The sequence below is a fragment of the Amblyraja radiata genome, chromosome X (genome assembly GCF_010909765.2).
Source record: "Amblyraja radiata isolate CabotCenter1 chromosome X, sAmbRad1.1.pri, whole genome shotgun sequence".
Taxonomy (NCBI): Eukaryota; Metazoa; Chordata; class Chondrichthyes; order Rajiformes; family Rajidae; genus Amblyraja; species Amblyraja radiata.
In genome coordinates, this window is record NC_045999.1 from 4,503,354 (window position 1) to 4,525,587 (window position 22,234).

The 22,234-nt window shown below is 46.6% G+C and overlaps 2 protein-coding genes across 4 annotated transcripts in view; one reads left to right on the forward strand and one right to left on the reverse strand.

The window, feature by feature from the left end:
• Nucleotides 1-1,508: 1,508 nt before the first annotated feature.
• LOC116968163 (dual oxidase maturation factor 2-like) lies at nucleotides 1,509-18,925 on the reverse strand. Its single transcript, XM_033014797.1, has 9 exons — nucleotides 18,729-18,925; nucleotides 16,986-17,143; nucleotides 15,741-15,798; nucleotides 11,915-12,049; nucleotides 9,269-9,482; nucleotides 6,652-6,866; nucleotides 5,177-5,349; nucleotides 3,737-3,810; nucleotides 1,509-2,280 (listed from the first exon to the last, which is right to left on the reverse strand). The coding sequence occupies exons 2-8, from the start codon at nucleotides 17,130-17,132 to the stop codon at nucleotides 3,763-3,765; spliced, it is 990 nt and encodes a 329-aa protein (XP_032870688.1). The 5' UTR covers nucleotides 17,133-17,143; nucleotides 18,729-18,925; the 3' UTR covers nucleotides 1,509-2,280; nucleotides 3,737-3,762.
• Nucleotides 18,926-18,993: 68 nt separating this feature from the next.
• The window catches only part of duox1 (dual oxidase 1), a 79,312-nt gene continuing 76,071 nt past the window's right edge, over nucleotides 18,994-22,234 (forward strand). For 2 of the 3 annotated variants that reach the window (XM_033014796.1, XM_033014794.1), the window contains exon 1: nucleotides 18,994-19,090. The gene's annotated coding sequence lies outside the window, so the exon portion shown is untranslated. Of the gene's footprint in view, nucleotides 19,091-20,215; nucleotides 20,265-22,234 lie in introns of those variants that run through there. The other variant, XM_033014795.1, reaches the window with a different exon arrangement.

A 22,234-nucleotide genomic window follows, 5' to 3' on the forward strand; every position in this document is an offset into this window, starting at 1 on the left:
CCACTGCCTCCTGTGGCAGAGAATGCCACAGATTCACAACTCTCTGTGTGAAAACGTTTTCCCTCATATATAAGGATCCTTAAGTAAGGATCCTCACGAATACAAGACATTGTTAGCTCTGAATGTGCCCTTCCTTGCTTTCTTCCACAGCTACCTTGAAATATGAGAAAACAAACACGGCATTTGAGGATATTCCTTCATAACGTCCATTTAATAAATATGAAATTAAGACTTGCAAACAGTGTGAATGGAGTCATACAAATAGTGGTGGCTCAGACAATGGCACTGCTTAAACAGAGCGACATAGTAAACATTCTCACAAAATATGTAGGAAGGAACTGCAGATGCTGGTTTAAACCGAAGACAAGACACAAAAAGGAGTAACTCAGCGGGACAGGCAGCATCTCTGGAGAGAAGGAATGGGTGATGTTTCGGCCCGAAACGTCACCCATTCCTTCTCTCCAGAGATGCAAACATGCACACGAACTGTCTTAAGGATATCGCAAGGAAAGTTTGCTTTGGAAATGTCAACGAGGAAAAGTCAACGTACTCAGCGAGTAGAACTCTTCCCTCTCGCTCACAATTATTGCTTCACAATAAGTTGGGATGGGCACGGATATCGAACACATATCGGGGTACATGATTCAATGAATAGACGTTTCACCCTAGGGTGATTTATCCACGTGGCATTCCTAGTGAGATACAAGCCAATAGCCTTTGTGTTTCCACCCATCAGAAACAAAATCATGACCTTTAATTTCTAAACCAATTAATTAATTTCTAAACCAGGGTCGGCACGGTGGCGCAGCCTTACAGCGCTTACAACGCCAAACACCCGTGTTCGATCCTGACTACGGGTGCTGTCTGCACGGCTTGTACATTCTCCCCTTGACCGCGTGGGTTTTCAATAGACAATAGACAATAGGTGCAGGAGTAGGCCATTTGGCCCTTCGAGCCAGCACCGCCATTCAATGTGATCATGGCTGATCATCCCCAATCAGTACCCCGTTCCTGCCTTCTCCCCATATCCCCTGACTCCACTATCTTTAAGAGCCCTATCTAGCTCTCTCTTGAAAGCATCCAGAGAACCGGCCTCCACCACCCTCTGAGGCAGAGAATTCCACAGACTCACCACTCTCTGTGAGAAAAAGTGTTTCCTCGTCTCCGTTCTAAATGGCTTACTCCTTATTCTTAAACTGCGGCCCCTGGTTCTGGACTCCCCTAACATCGGGAACATGTTTCCTGCCTCTAGTGTGTCCAAGCCCTTAACAATCTTATGTGCTTTCTCTGAGATCTTCGGTTTCCTCCCACACTCCAAAGACGTACAGGTTTGTAGGTTAATTGGCTTGGTGTAAGTGTAAATTGTCCCTGGTGTGGGTGTGGGTGTAGGATAGTGTTAATGTGCGGGGATTGCTGGTCAGTGCTGACTCGGCGGGCTGAAGGGCCTGTTTCAGCTCTGTATCTCCAAACCACCTTCTCCGAGGGAACAGACACAAATTGCTGGGGTAACTCAGCGGGACAGGCAGCATCTCTGGAGAGAAGGAATGGGCGACATTTCAGGTCAGGTCTTCGGGTTGCAAGTTCTCATCCCAGTCCAGTTACTATCCCAACATGGCAGACTTCTGTTACTGTAGGAAATCAGTCAGTCAGTGCACTAAATGATAGACCTTGTGTCAAAATGTATGTCCACACAATCGAAGATTGAAGTTTTTAGAAATAATAATATTGTGAAGAGTGAATAATTTAAACAGGGTAAACACATCTACACGCGCGTCGTCTAATGGTGAAATCTAAGATTAAAAGACACCTATTTGACCACTTACTCCTGATTCAAAAATGCCCGTCAAAGTGTTCATGAATAACTCCAACATTAATCAATAAAGTGCAATGGCTCTATATCTACCGCTCAATATAGCCTTTGGCATGCCACACATGTTCAACGTGAAGTTGTGTCTCAACGATCGAGTCACAATGTCAATGATTTGTCCTGTTAACACAGTCAAGATCCAGGCTTGGCATCGACAACCAGCCTGGGGACAGGACGCAAAAGAAACGTAGCTCGAATTTGGTTTTAAGTCCATGGATCGAAAACTCCCCCTCCAAGGATTTCAAACTCAGGTCCCACTTTCACTGGAGCAGTCCTGGGCAATTGGATACTTGGTTAAAAGTTCACAAATAAAAAAACGCAAATGGTCCTGTTGATTTGTTCGATCAAGTACAGCGTTACATTCTCGAGCCCGACAAATGTTGCTGAGTGGACTTGGCACTGCCTTCCCAAACCTGGAAACAAACAGAGAACACCAGTCATTTAGCTGCATGGTTATCTTGTGTTTAAGAAGGAACTGCAGATGCTGGAAAATCGAAGGTACACAAAAATGCTGGAGAAACTCAGCGGGTGCAGCAGCATCTATGGAGCGAAGGAAATAGGCAACGTTTCGGGCCGAAACCCGGAAGGGTTTCGACCCGAAACGTTGCCTATTTCCTTCAGGGTTTCGGCCCGAAACATTGCCTATTTCCTTCAGGGTTTCGGCCCGAAACGTTGCCTATTTCCTTCAGGGTTTCGGCCCGAAACATTGCCTATTTCCTTCAGGGTTTCGGCCCGAAACGTTGCCTATTTCCTTCAGGGTTTCGGCACGAAACATTGCCTATTTCCTTCGCTCCATAGATGCTGCTGCACCCGCTGAGTTTCTCCAGCATTTTTGTGTGCCTGGTTACCTTGCTGAGCCACCTCACCTAACCGATTGCTTTTGTATTCATCTGCAGGAACTTAGGAACTGAAGATGCTGGTTTAAACCAAAGATAGACACAAAAAATCTGGTGTAACTTAGTGGGTCAGACAGCATCTCCGGAGAAAAGGAATAGGTGACGTTTCTGAAGTCTGAAGAAGGGTCTCAACCCAAAACGTCACCTATTTCTTCTCCATCTTTTTCTCCATAGAATGGAGCAGCTGGGCTTGTACACTCTGGAGTTTAGAAGGATGAGAGGGTATCTCATTGAGCCCTAGTGAGACCACACCTGGGGTATAGTGTGCAGTTTTGGTCCCCTAATTTGAGGAAGGACATTCTTGCTATTGAGGGAGTGCAGCGTAGGTTTACAAGGTTAATTCCCGGGATGGCGGGACTGTCATATGCTGAGAGAATGGAGCAGCTGGGCTTGTACACTCTGGAGTTTAGAAGGATGAGAGGGTATCTCATTGAAACATATAAAATTGTTAAGGGCTTGGACACGCTAGAGGCAGGAAACATGTTCGCAATGTTGGGGGAGCCCAGAACCAGGGGCCACACAGTTTAAGAATAAGGGGTAAGCCATTTAGAACGAAGACGAGGAAACACTTTTTCTCACAGAGAGTGGTGAGTCTGTGGAATTCTCTGCCTCAGAGGGCGGTGGAGGTCGGTTCTCTGGATGCTTTCAAGAGAGAGCTAGATAGGGCTCTTAAAAATAGCGGAGTCAGGGGATATGGGGAGAAGGCAGGAACTGATTGGGGATGATCAGCCATGATCACATTGAATGGCGGTGCTGGCTCGAAGGGCCAAATGGCCTACTCCTGCACCTATTGTCTATTGTCTATTGTCTGCCTGACCCGCTGAGTTACTCCAGTCTATCTTCGGTGTAAACCAGCATCTGCAGTTCCTTCCTCTACATTCTCTCATTCTCATGTAACAATTCTCAGCTCAGCAGTAACATGGTCATAAAATAGTCCTGAGATGATACCATATAGAATAGATGAACAAATTACCTCTCAGTCCAGTGGAATGATCGACATTAGGTGTAAACAACAAAGTCCTTGTTTTTTAAACTACTTTTTGTGTCCTGAAACAAAAAGATTTGGAAACAATAAATCCACATGTAGATACTCAGAATCATAGTATTGAAGACATACATTTGTTGGAGTTATGAAGATTGAGGGATGATTTAGTGGAACATAAATCCAGAACCAGGGGCCACACACAGTTTAAGAATAAGGAGTAAGCCATTTAAAACGGAGATGAGGAAACACTTTTTCTCACAGAGAGTGGTGAGTCTGTGGAATTCTCTGGTGGCCAGTTCTCTGGATGCTTTCAAGAGAGAGCTGGATAGGGCTCTTAAAAATAGCGGAGTCAGGGGATGTGGGGAGAAGGCAGGAACGGGGTACTGATTGGGGATGATCAGCCATGATCACATTGAATGGCGGTGCTGGCTCGGAGGGCTGAATGGCCTACTCCTGCACCTATTGTCTATTGTCTATTTTAGATCTTCAGGAGTTTCTGCGGGGAGATTTTGAGGTGTTGCCATGAATAGATAAATAGAAACATAGAAAGTAGGTCCCCTATGAGACTTTCCTCTCATCCTTCTAAACTCCAGAGCGTACAAGCCCAGCCGCTCCATTCTCTCAGCGTTTGCCCACATTTGGTCCATACCCCTCTATCCAGTTACACATGGAAGTAATGTCTGAAGAAGGGTCTCGACCTGAAACGTCACCCATTCCTTTTCTCCAGAGATGCTGCCTGTCTCGCTGAGTTACTCCAGCTTTTTGTGTCTATCTTCAGTGTATTTCTAAGTTTGATTTGGAATGAGAAATGCAATAAACTAAACTGAACGCAGGGTACGTATTTTCTTTCAAACGGTGGAACTTGCATGATCCAAAAATTCTTTGTGAGTTGCTGCAGAAAACTTTTGTAGATTGTTCAGATTGCAGCATCGCTTGTAGCGAGCAGGCAGAGAGTGCTTTATAGATTCTTATCTCAGCAAGGGGTGGCACAATGACGCAGCTGTTAGAGCTGCTGCCTCACAGCTCCGGGGACCCGCTTTTCGATCTTGACCTCGGGAGGGTGCTGTCTGTGTGGAGTTTGCACGTTCTTGCCGTGGGTTTCCTCCAGTTTCCTCTCACATCCCAAACGCGTGCTGGGCCACTGTTTATTTGCCTCTAGTGGGTAGGGAGTGGATGAGAAAGCGGGGAAACACAGAGCCAGTGCGAACAGGTGATTGTCGGGCGACAGGGACTCGATGGGCCTGTTTCCACACTGCATCTCGAAACTAAACAAAGGCATCTTGACCATCCACCCTTTTTAACTAGCACTTGGCCTGAATGCTTGAAGGACAACAGGGTTGGAGCAAGTGTCATTTTGGGGAAAATGGTGGCATTTAGGAGACAAAGTGAAAAATAATACATTCTGTCATAAACCCTGTTTAAACTCACCTTTAAAATTATAGTGTCTATACAATCATCGTTGAAATAATTGTTAATGATTCCATGTGTCATCTCATCCTCATCATCATCCTCCCCGTTCAGTATGAAAAAGGCCCTCAGTTTCTCCGGCATAAAGTGATCCATAGCTATTATGACAATTCCGAGCAGGAGACACATCAATGCTGCATGGCAGAGAAGAAGGAATCGGTTAGTTGGTTATTTTTTCCATTGGGAAAGGAGTGAGCCTGATAAAATGCCCCCTTCTCCTAGAGTCACCTGGGCAGGGTCAAGGAGAGAAGGTTCCTGACAACGCACGGCCCAAGGAGAGGACCCCAATGGTAGAACAGGCTTAGATTTGGTGGCGCAGTGGTAGAGTTGCTGCCTTATGCCCCTGTCCCGCTTAAGAAACCTGAACGGAAACCTCTGGAGACTTTGCGCCCCACCCAAGGTTTCCGTGCGGTTCCCGGAGGTTGCAGGCGGTTGCCGGAGGTTGCAGGTAGTGGAAGCAGGTAGGGAGACTGACAAAAACCTCCGGGAACCGCACGGAAACCTTGGGTGGGACGCAAAGTCTCCAGAGGTTTCCGTTCAGGTTTCCTAAGTGGGACAGGGGCATTACAGCGCCAGAGACCCGGGTTCGATCCAGACAACGGGTGCTGTCTTTCGGGAGTGTGTACGTTCTCCCTGTGAACTGCGTGGGTTCTCTCCGAGATCTTCAGTTTCCTCCAACACTCCAAAGACGTGCAGGTTTGCAGGTTACTTGGCTTGGTATACTTTGTAAATTGTCCCTGGTTTGTGTGTCAATGTGTGGGGATCGCTGTTCGGTGCGGGCTCAGTAGACTAAACCAGACTAGACTAATATTGTGAATGTGGGGAGGATACTGTACTTCCACTGGTGGGAGAGTCTAGGACCAGAGGGCACAGTCTCAAAATTAAAGAACATATCTTTAGAATGGAAATGAGGAAGAATTGCTTTAGCCTTAGAGGGTGGTGAATCTGTGGACCTGTCCCACTTGGCTGTCATTTGCGTGTAATTTACGCATCATTTACGTGTCACGGTGCGTGATGACATAGGCAGTGAAGCGCGGCTGCGCGCAGCGTCGCAGGATTTTGTGATGTACAAAATCATCCACATGACGCGCAAATGTCGGCCAAGTGAGACAGGCCCTTTAAGCAACAACTGGAAGCCCCATCGTGGGTCTTGAGCTTCAGCCACCCAGGCATTCCCCCACTGTTGAGACCACCTTGTCAGGCGATGGAATGCATGAGAAATGCCAGTCTACACCTTGGCACAACTGTTTTAGGGCATCCTTTCATGTTAGTAGGCAGGGAACAATGCCTGTGTGGTACATGCCCTCACTGAGAAGCCTTGGTGGATGGTTCTGGTCCAAGCAATTTGTTCTGGAACAGACGTATCTCTCTCGTTCTTAAGATCAACCCCATAACACAGGTTGGATTGTAACACGCAGAATGTCCCAAGCACTCACCAGTCGCCAATGTTAACCAGAAGGAAACGCTCAGACTCGTCCTCAGTGTGGTTGGTCCAAACTGAATGATGCATCGCGGGACGTTGCGGGTGGTGGCAAACGAGATGACTCCGAAGATCATGAACGCAGACGTGACCAGGGTCATGTAGCCTCCGTAGACAATCGTTGACATGCAGAAGAGGATATTGGAGATGATCCAGGCGCAGAAAGCCACCCTGAAGCAGAAAGAACAAAAGATAAACTTAGATTAGAGGTAGACAAAAATGCTGGAGAAACTCAGCTGGGTGAGGCAGCATCTATGGAGCGAAGGAATAGGTGACGTTTCGGGTCGAGACCCGGAAGGGTCTCGACCAGAAACGTCACCTATTCCTTCGCTCCATAGATGCTTCCTGATCTCGACCCGAAACGTCACCTATTCCTTCACTCCATAGATGCTTCCTGGTCTCGACCCGAAACGTCACCTATTCCTTCACTCCATAGATGCTTCCTAGTCTCGACCCGAAACGTCACCTATTCCTTCGCTCCATAGATGCTTCCTGGTCTCGACCGACCTATTCCTTCACTCCATAGATGCTTCCTGGTCTCGACCCGAAACGTCACCTATTCCTTCGCTCCATAGATGCTTCCTGGTCTCGATCCAAAACGTCTTTATAGCTTTAGATTTACAGCCAATGGCATAAAATGGCTTTAGATGTATTTGCAAAATGAATTCCATTGTGGTTAATAACACAGTATCCACTATCTTAACCAGTGTTTAAGAAGGAACTGCAGATGCTGCAAAATCGAAGGTGGACAAAAGTGCTGGAGAAACTCAGCGGGTGCAGCAGCATCTATGGAGCGAAGGAAATAGGCAACGTTTCGGGCCGAAACCCTTCTTCTGACTGAACGAGTGGGTTTTTGTAATGGCACATGTTGGTACAATGTACTATGAAGTTAAAAATCATTATTTTGCTTTCTGGCAATGGCGTATGTACATTTATTCATCGTGAGCCTGAAGACTGCAGCATCCAGGTTCAGGAATAGCTACTTCCCCACAGCCATCAGGCTATTAAACCTGGCTCGGTCAAAACTCTGATCATTAATAACCCATTATCTGTTATTTGCACTTTTATCAGTTTATTTATTCATGTGTGTATATATTTATATAATAATAATAATAATAATGGATGGGATTTATATAGCGCCTTTCTAATACTCAAGGTGCTTTACATCGCATTATTCATTCACTCCTCAGTCACACTCGGTGGTGGTAAGCTACATCTGTAGCCACAGCTGCCCTGGGGCAGACTGATGGAAGCGTGGCTGCCAATCTGCGCCTACGGCCCCTCCGACCACCACCAATCACTCACACACATTCACACACATTCACACACAGGCAAAGGTGGGTGAAGTGTCTTGCCCAAGGACACAACGACAGTATGCACTCCAAGCGGGATTCGAACCGGCTACCTTCCGGTTGCCAGCCGAACACTTAGCCCATTGTGCCATCTGTCGTCCCATATAATGGTATATGGACACACTGATCTGTTTTGTAGTCAATGCCTACTATGTTCTGTTGTGCTGAAGCAAAGCAAGAATTTCATTGTCCTATCAGGGACACATGACAATAAACTCACTTGAACTTGAACTTGAATACCGGCTTTTCCACAATAAAAGCACTGATTTTAACAAAGATAAAAACATCACCAGCATCTGCAGTTCGTTGTGTCAACATTTAACTTTTTCACTGCAAAATCTCCGCAAGATATATCTACTATGCACAGGGCAGACCTTGCCCTGTTTCCACCTCTCTTCAAGTTTTATCTCCCTTCAGCCCCTCCTGACCAAGACGCCCTAAAATGCCTAGAATTCCCTATCCATGTTCCCCAGAGATACTGCCCGACCCACTGAGTTACTCCAGCATTGTGTGCCTTGTTTTGTAAACCAGTATCTGCAGTTCCTTGTGTCTACTATTGTATCACTCTCTCTTCATTTAGAAGACCCCACACGGGCCTTGATTCTAATGGGCCTGTCCCACCTTTGGGCGACTTTTTCGGCGACTGCCGGCACCTGTCATAGGTCGTTGCAGGTCGCCGAAAAGTTCCAACATGTTGAAAGTCCAGCGGTGACCAGAAACATAGAAACATAGGCAATAGGTGCAGGAGTAGAGGCCATTCGGCCCTTCGAGCCTGCACCGTCATTCAACATGATCATGGCTGATCATCCAACTCAGTATCCTGTACCTGCCTTCTCTCCATACCCCCTGATCCCCTTTAGCCACAAGGGCCACATCTAACTCCCTCTTAAATATAGCTATAGAAAGACGCTACGACTCTTTGGGCGACTGAGGAGACGACTCACGGCCATACAGGCGACATGTCGCGGGGTGAAGCCCGTACGGTCGTGAGCAGTCGCCCAAAGAGTCGTACCTTGTTCTGGTCGCCGCTGGATTTTCAACATGTTGAACATTTCCGGCCACCTGCAACGACCGATGACGGGTGCCGGCAGTTGCCGAAAAAGTCGCGTAAGTGGGACAGGCCCATTAGTGCTTTGAAAGTGCTGGAGAATCATCTTATATTAATAAACTCTTCTGATCTTTCATGGTCCTATTTGAAATGTAATGATGAGTTTTGCTTACCACATCATAGCTGTTGCATAATGCCCAGAGAACCGGTACTGTACATTGATGAGGCAAGGGGCTTTTGAAGTAAACTTCTCAGCAATATACAAAATCGGATTTGGAAGCCCTCGTTCGAATCCTTTGTGACTTTGCTCATCGTAATTTAACTCAAATTTCCACAGGAAGTTTTCATTGTAGTTGATGGTTTCATTCAGCTGGTTCACGGGAAGACCTGTCAACAAATGGCATTGGGGGCCACATTAATCATAGGGGGTCGGCAAAAACAACATCATTCACAAAGAAATTTGGCTGGAAAAAGGCATGTTATAGCACAAGTTACTGGAGGAACTCAGTGGGTCAGGCAGCATCATTTGGGGGAGTGTGTAGGAAGGAATAGACATATTTCCCTGTTGTACCTTGTACCTTCCGAAGAGTCCGCCCGAGACTATACTGGAGGTTGGACAATTTTATACTGGACATTTTTTACATTTACACCAAGCCAATTAACCTACAAACCTGTACGTCTTTGGAGTGTGGGAGGAAACCGAAGATCTCGGAGAAAACCCTCGCAGGTCACGGGGAGAACGTGCAAACTCCGTACAGACAGCGCCCATGGTCGGGATCGAACCCGGGTCTCTGGCGCTGCATTTTGCTGTGAGGCAGCAACTCTACCGCTAAACCAGCCTTGGCTGAACTACTCTGGCGACTAACTCATTATAAAATGGTTTGGTAAAGATATGCACCTCCAGTCGAATCTAAACAAACCCATTCATGAAATGGGGGGATGCTGTAAACATCCAGACAGAGGAGGTTAGTTTAGCACAGACATTGTGGGCCGAAGGGCCTGTTACTCTACAGTTCCATGTCCTACATTCTATGAAACATCGGTCAAGTTAACTGAGCTCTACTGCCTGTTAGATTAAAAAACAGAGCAAATGTTCACAAACTCAGGCACACTGTGTTTCGTTGTCACGGTTGACAAACAGTGCTGAATAATCACTTTGAATTACATTCATTTCATTGATTTCATTTCAGTGCTTATCAGTGTGTAATCTTATAAGATCTGGATTGCGAATAATACTGCCACATTTATTGAGTTACGTTAATCATTTACAATCTACACTTCATTCTAATTGTGATGTTTCATTCTTCCGTTCCCACTGTCTTGCCCAGCTCTGCAAAACCTGTTTGAGGATGTAATGTCTTTATCACATGAAGTCACACTTTGCTTGGGATGTGCTGGTCTTTTTACACAATCAAAGGGGAAACTAAGCCAGTAATATTTATAAGCCAGTAGGAATTCTCTGCCACAGAAGGTAGTTGAGGCCAGTTCATTGGCTATATTTAAGAGGGAGTTATGCCCCTGTCCCACTTAGGAAACCTGAATGGAAACCTCTGGAGACTTTGCGCCCCATCCAAGGTTTCCGTGCGGTTCCCGGAGGTTTTTGTCAGTCTCCCTACCTGCTTCCACTACCTGCAACCTCCGGCAACCACCTGCAACCTCCGGGAACCGCACGGAAACCTTGGGTGGGGCGCAAAGTCTCCAGAGGTTTCCGTTCAGGTTTCCTAAGTGGGACAGGGGCATAAGATGTGGCCCTTGTGGCTAAAGGGGTCAGGGGGTATGGAGAGAAGGCAAGTACAGGATACTGAGTTGGATGATCAGCCATGATCATATTGAATGGCGGTGCAGGCTCGAAGGGCCGAATGGCCTACTCCTGCACCTATTTTCTATGTTTCTATGTTTCTAATATCAGCACTGAATTCCCCAATTACACAATACCATCCCCACCCACCCGCAGTCCGCACATATTAACTTACACAGAAAATGGGTGCAGGAGTAGACCATTCGGCCCTTCGAGCCAGCACGGCCATTCAATATGACCATGGCTGATCATCCAGAATCAATACCCCGTTCCTGCTTTCTCCCCATATCCCTTGATTCCATCAGCCCTAAGAGCTATATCTAACTCTCTTGAATACATCCAGTGAATTGGCCTCCACTGCCTTCTGTGGCAGAGAATTCCACAACTCTCTGGGTGAAAAAGTTTTTCTTCATCTCAGTCCTAAATGACCTACCCCTTATTCTTAAACTGTGACCCCTGGCTCTGGGCTCCCCCAACATCGGGAACATTTTTCCTGCAATCGCTTAAGAATTTTACATGGTTCTACAAGATATCCTCTCGTCCTTCTAAATTCCAGTGAATATAAGCCCAATCGATCCATTCTTCCGTCATATGTCAGTCCCAACATCCCAGTTTGGTTCAGGCATTATATTCACCAAATACTAGAGGACATAGCTATAAGACGAGAGGGACAATGTTTAAAGTAGATATGCGGAGGTGGCTCGTAAATTGTTGCCACGGGTGGTAGTGGAGGCTGGCATGACAGTGATGTCAATAGACAATAGACAATAGGTGCAGGAGTAGACCATTCAGCCCTTCAAGTCAGCACCACCATTCAATGTGATCATGGCTGATCATCCCTAATCAGTACCCCGTTCCTGCCTTCTCCCCATATCCCCTGACTCCGCTATCTTTAAGAGCCCTACCTAGCTCTCTCTTGAAAGTATTGACCAAGTGAGGTCCTCCAGCATTGGCATCATGATAGACCTACTAGTAATTCACAATCAATACAAACTTGCATTAATGCAGAGAGATGACTTACCTTTCAGAGTTACGTTGATCCCTGCCAGTCCAATCTGGAGACCCACCCTTGCTGTTATCATCTCACTGCTGAAAGCCTTGTAGGTCGTGTTCACTGTGACGTGTCCCTCTTCCCAGTCACTGGTAAAGTTGACCACTGCAGAATGAATAATCAGATCAGTTTTGTTTAATGTCACGAGGTACAGTGAGAGACATAGATGGCACAATGGGCTAAGTGTTCGGCTGGCAACCGGAAGGTAGCCGGTTCGAATCCCGCTTGGAGTGCATACTGTCGTTGTGTCCTTGGGCAAGACACTTCACCCACCTTTGCCTGTGTGTGTCCTTGGGCAAGACACTTCACCCACCTTTGCCTGTGTGTGTGGATGTAATTATGTGAAGCACTTTGGGGTCAATGCAAGTTGACTAAAAATGTGCTATATAAATAAAGAAATTTAATTTAATTTAATTTAGAAACATAGAAAATAGGCGCAGGAGTTGGCTATTCGGACCTTCTAGCCAGCACCACTGGAGAAAGGTCTCGACCCGAAATGTCACCCATTCCTTCTCTCCAGAGATACTGCCTGAGTTACTCCAGCATTTTGTGTCTAACCACCATTCAATACGATCATGGCTGATCATCCAAAATCAGTACCCCGTTCCTGCTTTCTCCCCTTATCCCTTGATTCCGTTAGCCCTAAGAGCTATATCTAACTCTCTCTTGAAAACATCCAGTGAATTGGCCTCCACTGCCTTCTGTGGCAGAGAATTCCACAACTCTCTGGGTGAAAACGTTTTTCCTTATCTCAGTCCTAAATGGCCTACCCCTTATTCTTAAACTGTGACCCCCTGGTTCTGGACTCCCCCAACATTGGGAACATTTTTCCTGCATCTTGCCTGTCAATATAATAATTTTATATGTTTCTATAAGATCCTCTCTCATCCTTCTGAATTCCAGTGAATATAAGCCCAGTCGAAGGTACACAAAAATGCTGGAGAAACTCAACGGGTGCGGCAGCATCTATGGAGCGAAGGAAATAGGCAATGTTTCGGCACGAAACCCTTCTTCAGAAACCCTTCTTCAGTCTGAAGAAGGGTTTCGGCACGAAACGTTGCCTATTTCATTCACTCCATAGATGCTGCCGCACCCACTGAGTTTCTCCAGCATTTTTGTCTACCTTCGATTTTCCAGCATCTGCAGTTCCTTCTTGAACATAAACCCAGTCGATCCATTCTTTCATCATATGTCAGTCTCGCCATCCCAGGAATTGACCTGGAGAACCTACGCTGCACTCCCTCAATGGCAAGAAGCTTTTGTTGCGTGCTATCCAGTCAGTAGAAAGACAAAACATGATTACAATCGAGCCATTTACAGTGTACAGATACATGATAAAGGAATAACGTTTAGTGCAAGGTAAAGCCAGCAAAGTCTGATCAAGGGAAGTCCCAGGGTCACCAAAGATATCTGAAGAGTTTAAGAAGATCATAGTTAAAGTAAGGAATGTTACTGCAGGAGTAGAGATTCAAGAGTGTGGAGGGACTGTGATACGCGTATGTCGATCTGCTTCCGTGTCTATAGTGGTCGCCTGGGTTGGACGCAACAAAAGCTTTTCACTGTACCTCAGTACACGTGACAATAAACTAAACTCAACATAAGGCTAAATGCAACAATTTGCTTTCATCAGTAAAATGTGGATTGGGATGATCCACAAACACCCGGATATTCAAGGAGTTGAAACCCTTTCTTGAGAGTTCTGGTGTGCTCATAAAATCAACCAGGCATTAGGAAGGCAGGATTATTGTCCCGCTCAGCTCAGTAGAGAAATGCGTGCAGTAATCCCCGACAGATAGATAATGATTCAATCGATTCAAACTCTGGGTCACACATCACTGACACTTTGGCATTTGCTGATGAAAATGGATTGACTGAAGAAATCGGCATCGAACTTTAACAGTACCACATTTTATGTTTTCATTCACGTTGTTTTTTACCCTGGGCTCAGCATATTTTCAGTCCTGTATTAACAATGCTACTGTTAATATAATACTGCAAAGACACATAGCCCGGGGTGAAGCCACTTTGTGTAGTCAAGTGGTAGGAGTTTAAAACGCACTTCACGAAGCACATCCACGCTATTTGTACAGCAGGCACAATGGCCATTGTGGCAATTCTTAAACAGACTGGATCAGTGCACACAACCAGTGGAGCAGGCGAAACGCTTTGCTTACATGTCACGTAGTTTTCTTTTCTGAAATGTTTTCTCTTTTGCTGAGAGTTGTAAGAGGGGAAAGTGGGTTTTATCCCCGTTTAGTTTTAGAGATAGGGCTGCGGAAACAGGCCATTCGGCCCACCGAGCCGGTGCCGACCAGCGATGCCCGCGCACTAACATTATCCCAAACGTTAGGGAAATTTACCGTTAGGGTTAGGGTTAGGATTTGTACTTCTTTGGAGTGTCCGGCCGAAACTCATGAGGTCACAGGGAGAACGTACAAACTCCGTACAGACAACACCCGTGGTCAGAATCAAACCCGGGTCAATGGGCTATCCCAAGTCTGACTAGGGCCAATTCTGCCCATTGGGGCTCAAGTGAAGCATGATATTTGCCCATTCTTGGTGACATATCACGTTGTACTTACACTGCAGAAAAAAATCTAACCAATTCTTCAGGATCATACGGACTTTTGAGTTATTACGATGTTATGATTGCTCTCTCCCCTTCCCCTGGGTGAAAGGAAGTCGGGATTTCAGGCAGTTAGATCTCAAAAACAGGAGGATAAAGAAATAACACAAGCAATTGCCTCCACAGATGCTGCCTGACCTGCTAACTATTTTCATGATAGCTGGTGCTACCGTAAACTGTACAAAAGGAAAATAATTTTCACAGAGGTTCTACAGTTTTTAGTGAGTCCTGTTTTTTTGTTTGTAGGGGATATGGTCTTTTAATGTGGGGGGGTAGGTGTTACTTTATTTATAGGTCCCTACCTGGTCGGTGTGGCAGCCTTTTTTTCCGGGCTGCCCGTCGACCCGTCGGCATGGCCTACCAGCGGGCTTGGAGCGCCGTTTCTTGGCGGGAACCACCCAGCACCTCGGCCTGCGTGGCGGCACTGCATTGGAGCGCTGGAGCGCTGGAGCGGAGCGGAGCGGGCGATGCCTTGCCTGGGTCGCCGCGCTGGAGCTCTGGCGAGCTGGACCGCCGTGAGCAACATCTCCGGGCTGCGGGTTTGCGGAGCGGAGAGGCGGCGTGCGTAGAGGCGGCAAGGCGGCAGTGACGAGAGCGGGCGCCGACTTTTTCATCTGGAGCCTAGGAGCGCCAAACCGGCGCGGCCTTGTCGGCTTCGGCAGCCGCGGGCTCCAACCAAGAAGCGGCCGTTCCAAGTGGCCCAGCCGCCGAAAGGACTCTCCCGACGCCGGGGCAAGACCACCCGGTGAGAACGGCCAGGGACATCGGGCCTCCGTAGAGGCAATTGCGGTGGCCTCAATAGGCCTGACTTTGGGGTGAACATGGGGTGGGGACTGGACATTGTGCCTTCCTCAACAGTGCTATCCACTGTGGGGGGATGATTTTTTTTTTGTCTAACTAGTCTTGTAGGTCTGTGTCCAAGATGGCTGCCGTGAAGGGAGAGTGGACGCTGGCACGAATTGGTTGCCGCTGCTCTCTCTTCACACTGTGTTTTTGATTTTCTGTTTTTGGATTGAATTCTGTTTTTAATTTGTGTCATTGTGATGTCTTTAATTACTTGTTTTACTCCGATTATATGTTTTTATTCCGATTACTATGAAAGGTGTCCTTGAGATTTTGTATGAAAGGCGCCCATTAAATATAAAATTTATTATTATTATTATTACATACCAACAATTATCACTCCAACCAGCAGGCTTAGGATGACTCTGCAGAACGAATAGATTCTCTGCGAGAAAAGAGAAAAAGAAGCTCACAAAATGGAAACAAGTTTTCTTTGGTCAAAACAGAATTTCACCGATCGAATTAAACAATCGTTTCATCATTAATTAGCGATGGGAAGCTAAATAATAGATACATAGATACATAGAAAATAGGTGCAGGAGTAGGCCATTCGGCCCTTCGAGCCTGCACCGCCAATCAATATGATCATGGCTGATCATCCAACTCAGTATCCTGTACCTGCCTTCTCTCCATACCCCCTGATCCCTTTAGCCACAAGGGCCACATCTAACTCCCTCTTAAATATAGCCAATGAACTGGCCTCAACTACTTTCTGTGGCAGTTGTAATGTCGTTTCATCGGTACTTTTAACAGATGAAACTAATTTTTAAATTGGGAAATTAATGTTGACTAAATAAAAATTATAAGAGATAGTTTATATATATATACATAAACCCTCATAATATATACATAATATATATATATATATTATGAGGGTGTGTAAATATATATAATATTATATATATATATATATATATATACACACCATCTCTTATAATTTTATATATATATACACATACACACACGTATATATATATATATATATATATTTATACATACACACACCCTTATATATACGCCTATACATACACAAACATATATATATATCTATATAGATATAGATATATATACCTATTTATACATCTATACATATACACCTATATACACACGAACACACACATATATATTAATGATTCTGTTAAGAATAAGGAGTAAGCCATTTAGAACGGAGACGAGGAAACACTTTTTCTCACAGAGAGTTGTGAGTCTGTGGAATTCTCTGCCTTAGTGGAGGCAGGTTCTCTGGATACTTTCAAGGGGGAGCTAGATAGGGCTCTTAAAAATAGCGGAGTCAGGGGATATGGGGAGAGGGCAAGAACGGGGTACTGATTGGGGATGATCAGCCATCATCACATTGAATGGTGGTGCTGGCTCGAAGGGATATATACATATGAGCGGAAACATGATGTTTGACGGCGATTCGGGCCATGTTGTACTTGTGATGCACAAGAACTACGATACAGCCAACACACTGAGAGAACTAAACATGCCGTGTCTGTGGGCTGGTGGTGGTGTAATAACTGCAGGTTGGAAGCCGGCTCGCTTGAGGAAGGAGCGATTTGTCTCACTCACCCCTCTCCCTCTGATCCCGGGGAGAATAATGAGGAAAGTCGCGGCGAGGACCAGGAAGACGAGGATCACCACCAGCAGCGTGAGGCCGAAGACGAACGCGGTTCGTTCGTGGATGTAAAAAGGAGCAATCCCGTTGAATAAAGTCATAGCTGAGGCTTCTGCGTCGTGTGGAGGGAGAAAAGATAATGTTATTTTCAGGCGGAGAGGCGCAATTTTTCATGTGACATTAAAAAGATGATGAAAGTCTGAAATAGGACAAAAACGCTAAATATATATATATATATATATATATATGCACCAAAATCTGGAAACAAGGAACTGCAGATGTTGGTTTACACAGGAAAAGACACGAAATACTGGAGTAACAGCGGGTCAGGTAGCATCTCCAGAGAAAATAGATAGGTTACAAATCAAATCACTAAATACATGCATCAAATTGTACCACAAGCCATAGATACTGCCTCATCCGCTGATTTTCTCCAGCATTTTTGTATACCACAAGGAATAGTGTTTCCCCCAGTAATTTTGCCACGCACTGAGTTTTGCAAAATATATTGCCTTTTATATTACAAACGTATTACATATGTTACATTTTGGGGCGTGCAGCATCTCCGGAGAGAAGGAATGGGTGACATTTCGGGTCGAGACCCTCCCGATCCGAAACGTCACCCATTCCCTCTCTCCACAGATGCCGCCAGTCCCGCTGAGTTACTCCAGCGTTTTGTGTCTATCTTCAGTTTAAACCAGCATCTGCAGTTCCTTCCAACACGTTACATTTTGGGGTTTTGCCCAAAAAAAGAGATTTCCCGTTAACATTGCTTTAAATCCGATCAAACAATTCGTGTTCTGTTATTGAACAGAAAAACCTTTGTCAGATTGCAACATCAAATTATTTTACAGAGCGAGGAGACAGTCGAGCGGATTGTCACCACTTGCCAGGGATTGCTCGCCGCAGCCCAAAGGGACACTTCGATGTACCAACTCCCTCGCTCTCAAATTGTGCTAAACCACACCGCTTCCAATAAATACTGTCCTTTGTCTCCCATCTGCAGTGTTTTTTCAGCTTTTGATCTTTTACATGGACAGTGATTTTGTGACGAACTTTCGATAGTTTGAGTAGGTTCTCAATTAATTTTTCACTCCCAGGAATTTAACAATTCCAAAAAGAAAATGTCACAACAATTTAATTCCAATCCTGTGTGTGTGTGTGTGGGTGTGTGTGTGTGTGTGTCTATGTGTGTCTCTGTGTGTATGTGTGTGTGTGTGTGTGTGTGTGTGTGTCTATGTGTGTGTGTGTGTGTGTGTGTGTGTGTGCCTATGTGGGTGTGTGTCTATATGTGTGTGGGTGTTTGTGTGTGTCTATGTGCGCCTGTGTGTGTGTGTGTCTTTGTGTGTGTGTGTGTGTGTGTGTGTGTCTATGTGTGTCTATGCATGTGTCTATGTGTGTGTCTATGCATGTATCTATGTGTGTGCCTATGTGTGTGTCTGTGTGTGTGTGTCTATGTGTGTGTGTGTGTGGGGGTGTATGAGTGTGTGTGTGTGTGTGTGTGTGTGTGTGTGTGTGTGTGTGTGTGTGTGTGTGTGTGTGTGTGTGTGTGTGTGTGTGTGGGGGGGTCTATGTGTGTGTGTCTATGTGTGTGAGTCTATGTGTGTGTGTGTCTATGTGTGTCTGTGTGTGTCTGTGTGTGTGTGTGTGTGTGTGTGTGTGTGTGTGTGTGTGTGATGGAGTTCTGATCCACTCACCTTAACCCAGGTTTGGTTTGGTTTGGAGTCGCCACAGAGTTCAGGTCCCGCTTTGAACCACGAAGGCGAAATGTAGAAGCCGAGGAAACTTAGCAAGCAGTGTCCCCAGCCTGCAGACCCATCCAATTTATACCCCCCTGTTGGTTCCCACTCATCCGGATTGGCCCCAAATATTTACGTCAGATATTCAGTAAATAATTAAAAGTGGGAATTTTTGGAGTCATCGTCTTCTTCCTGGTAGCGGATGCAAATTCTCCTACACACGTAACATCGACCCTCCTCCAGGGATGTTGAAGAGTATCTTCGTCTCCGCTCAGCGGCACCTGTCAATGCGCTAGCTCGGATGAAACTCGGCGCTGCAGGTAAGAACTTCGCCGGTGTACTTAGACCAGGATTCACACACAGCGCGTAATCTGGAGCTGGGATCCGGGGACAATACTGTATGTAGATCGCTGTGGGGGGGAACTTAGTTTAAACCGAAGATAGACACAAACAGCTGGAGTAACTCAGCGGGACAGGCAGCATCTCTGGAGAGAAGGAATGGGCGACGTTTCAGGTCGGGACCCTTCTTCAGACAACAATCTATAGACCGTGAATTTCAGCCTGAAGAAGGGTCTTGACCCAAGGCATCACACATTCCTTCTCCAAAGATGCTGCCTGTCCCGCTGAGTTACGGTAGTTCGCGGTCTACGTATAAAATATTGTTCTTATTATCAGTAAAAGTTACAGAGAAGGAATCAGGATTCAAATATCTCCCAAGATATCGCAGGCGCCAGATGACACGAGGAACTGCATATGCTGACTTGCCAAAGGGGACATAAAGTGCTGGAGTTACTCGGCGGGTGGGGCAGCGTTTGTGTGGGGGAATGGGGCGAGATCTTGAGCAAAGTAGAAGGTGCTGGAGTAACTCAGCGGGTCAGGTGGCAAAAATATTGCAACATATCTCAGTTTCCAAAGCATCCGCGCAGGCAGACACAAAATGCTGGAGTAACTCAGCGGGACGGGCAGCATCTCTGGGGAGAGGGAATGGGTGACGTTTGGGGTCGAGACCCTTCTTCAGACTGAGAATCACGACTCGCGGGAACGGGTGATCCGGGAAGATTGAAATCTGACGAAGGGTCTCGACCCGAAACATCACCTGTTCCTTCTCTCCAGAGATGCTGCCTGCCCCGCTGAGTTACTCCAGCATTTTGTGTTTGTCTGCGCGGATGCTTTGGCGTGTAGGAATCGCACGCGACCTTCGCGCGACCGTCGCGCTTCAACGCGACCAAGGCGTCGCGTAACACGCAAGTGGGACAGGGGCTTGACAGATACAGACGCGTCTACCTTGGGTGTAAACCAGCATTTGTAGTTCCTCCCGACACAAAGCAAATGCGTAAACTGATTTCAAATCCCCGCCTGTCGTATCTGGAATAACTAGTTCGTATGTTGCATGTAATAGGTCAAATTCTTTAGCTTCAACTTTTGTCGGTTGTCACTGTGCTGTAGATGAGACGGGCCTGTTGCAGATTGGTCTTGCGGTGTCCGGCGCTAGAGGTAAGGGCCTGTCCCACTTACGTGTCCTTGGCACGCAAATTACGCGACCTCGTGGTCGCGTTGAGCCGAGACGGTCGCGGTGTGGAGTCGTGTGATAGCTGCAATAGTTGACTGTAGGAAGGAGCTGTAGATGCTGGTTTAAACCGAAGAGAGACACAAAATGCCGGAGTAACTCAGCGGGACAGGCAGCATCGCTGGAGAAAATGGATAGGCGACGTTTCGGGTCTGAAGAAGGGTCTCGACCAGAAACGCCACCCGTTCCTTCTCCCCAGAGATGCTGCCTGACCCGCTGAGTTACTCCAGCTTTTTGAGTCTAGTTACAATAGTTACTGGCGATTGGCGTTGGAAGAAACGTTCCCTTCCAGTCTTAAGAAGGGCCCCGACCCGAAACATCATCTGCCCATGTTCTCCAGAAATGCTGCCTAATTAACCCACTGAGTTACTCCAGCACTTCATATCTTTTGTTTGTGGACCAGCACTTGCCGTTCCTTGTACCCGCCCGTCTCTATTGCTAGCCTTTCATTGCGTAAGCGCTTGCAATTTCTGATTGGATTGGATTGTCATATCTAGAGCATAAAGCAACAGACAGGGCGAGAGGAAGAGATCGTGTAGACGCGGAGTCTCTTGCCCAGAGTAGGGGAATCGAGGACCAGAGGACATGGGTTCAAGGTGAAGGGGCAAATAATCTGAGGGGTAACTTTTTCACACAAATGGCGGTGGGTGTATGGAACGAGCTGCCAGATGAGGCAGTTGAGGCTGGGACTATCCCAACATTTAAGAAACAGTTAGCATTCGCGGAGGGGGGGGGGGGGGGGTGGGGAGGGGGGGGGGGGTGGGACAGGCGACGTTTTGGGTCTGGACAATTCCTCAGCAGTTTGAGTTTATTTGTTGTTGCTGTGATTCCAGCATCTGCAGTCTCCTGTCTGTTTCACCTCTACAGGTTCCAGCGCTGTGTTACAGGGAATTGTGAAGTTTCAGGGCAAATTGTGGAATTCCCTGCCACAGAGGGCAGTGGAGGCCAGATGGATTTAAGAGAGAGTTAGATAAAGCTCTAGGGGCTAGTGGAATCAAGGGATATGGGGAGAAGGCAGGCACGGGTTATTGATTCGGGACGATCAGCCATGATCACAATGAATGGCGGTGCTGGCACGAAGGGCCGAACGGCCTCCTCCTGCACCTATTTTCTATGTTTCTATGTAAATTAACCAGTAAGTTTCAACCCATCCACAGTTTGCACAGAAGATAGACACACAAATGCTGGAGTAACTCAGCGGGACAGACAGCATCTCCGGAGAGAAGGAACAGGTGACGTTTCGGGTGGAGACCCTTCTTCAGACTGGCCTCGACCCCAAACATCACCCATTCCTTCTCTCCAGAGACGCTGCCTGTCCCGCTGAGTTACGCCAGCTTTTTGTGTCTATCTTCGGTTTAAACCAGCATCTGTAGTTCCTTTGACACACGGGTCAGACATCAGTTGAAGGAAGTACAACGCCTTCGCTCTCTGAAATTCCTAAAGGCAGGTTAATGGCGATAACAAAATAATCATATTGACATAACAACAACTTACCAAAGCGCTTGACATGAGAATTAGATTGGTCTGAAGAAGGGTCTCGACCCGAAACGTAGATGCTGCCTCAACCACTAAGTTTCTCCAGCATTTTTGTCCACCTGAGAGTTAGATATAATCACTTTTACTTTAACTCAACGCAGTCTGAGGAAGGGGCCCGATCCCGAACTGCAGGTGTTAGAATCTTGCGTCGAGCACAAAGCGATGGAGTAACTCAGCGGGTCAGGCAGAGGCAGCATCTCTGGAGGGAATGGACCCCCGATGTTTGGGGCCAGGAATCTATCTGTCTTTTCCCTCGGCAGATGCTGACTGGCCCACTGAGTTCCCCCAGTATTCCTCGCTCAAACCATCTCCACACAGCCTGTTTGAATCCTCTCGTTAAGTCTTGAGGACGTGTAGCGGG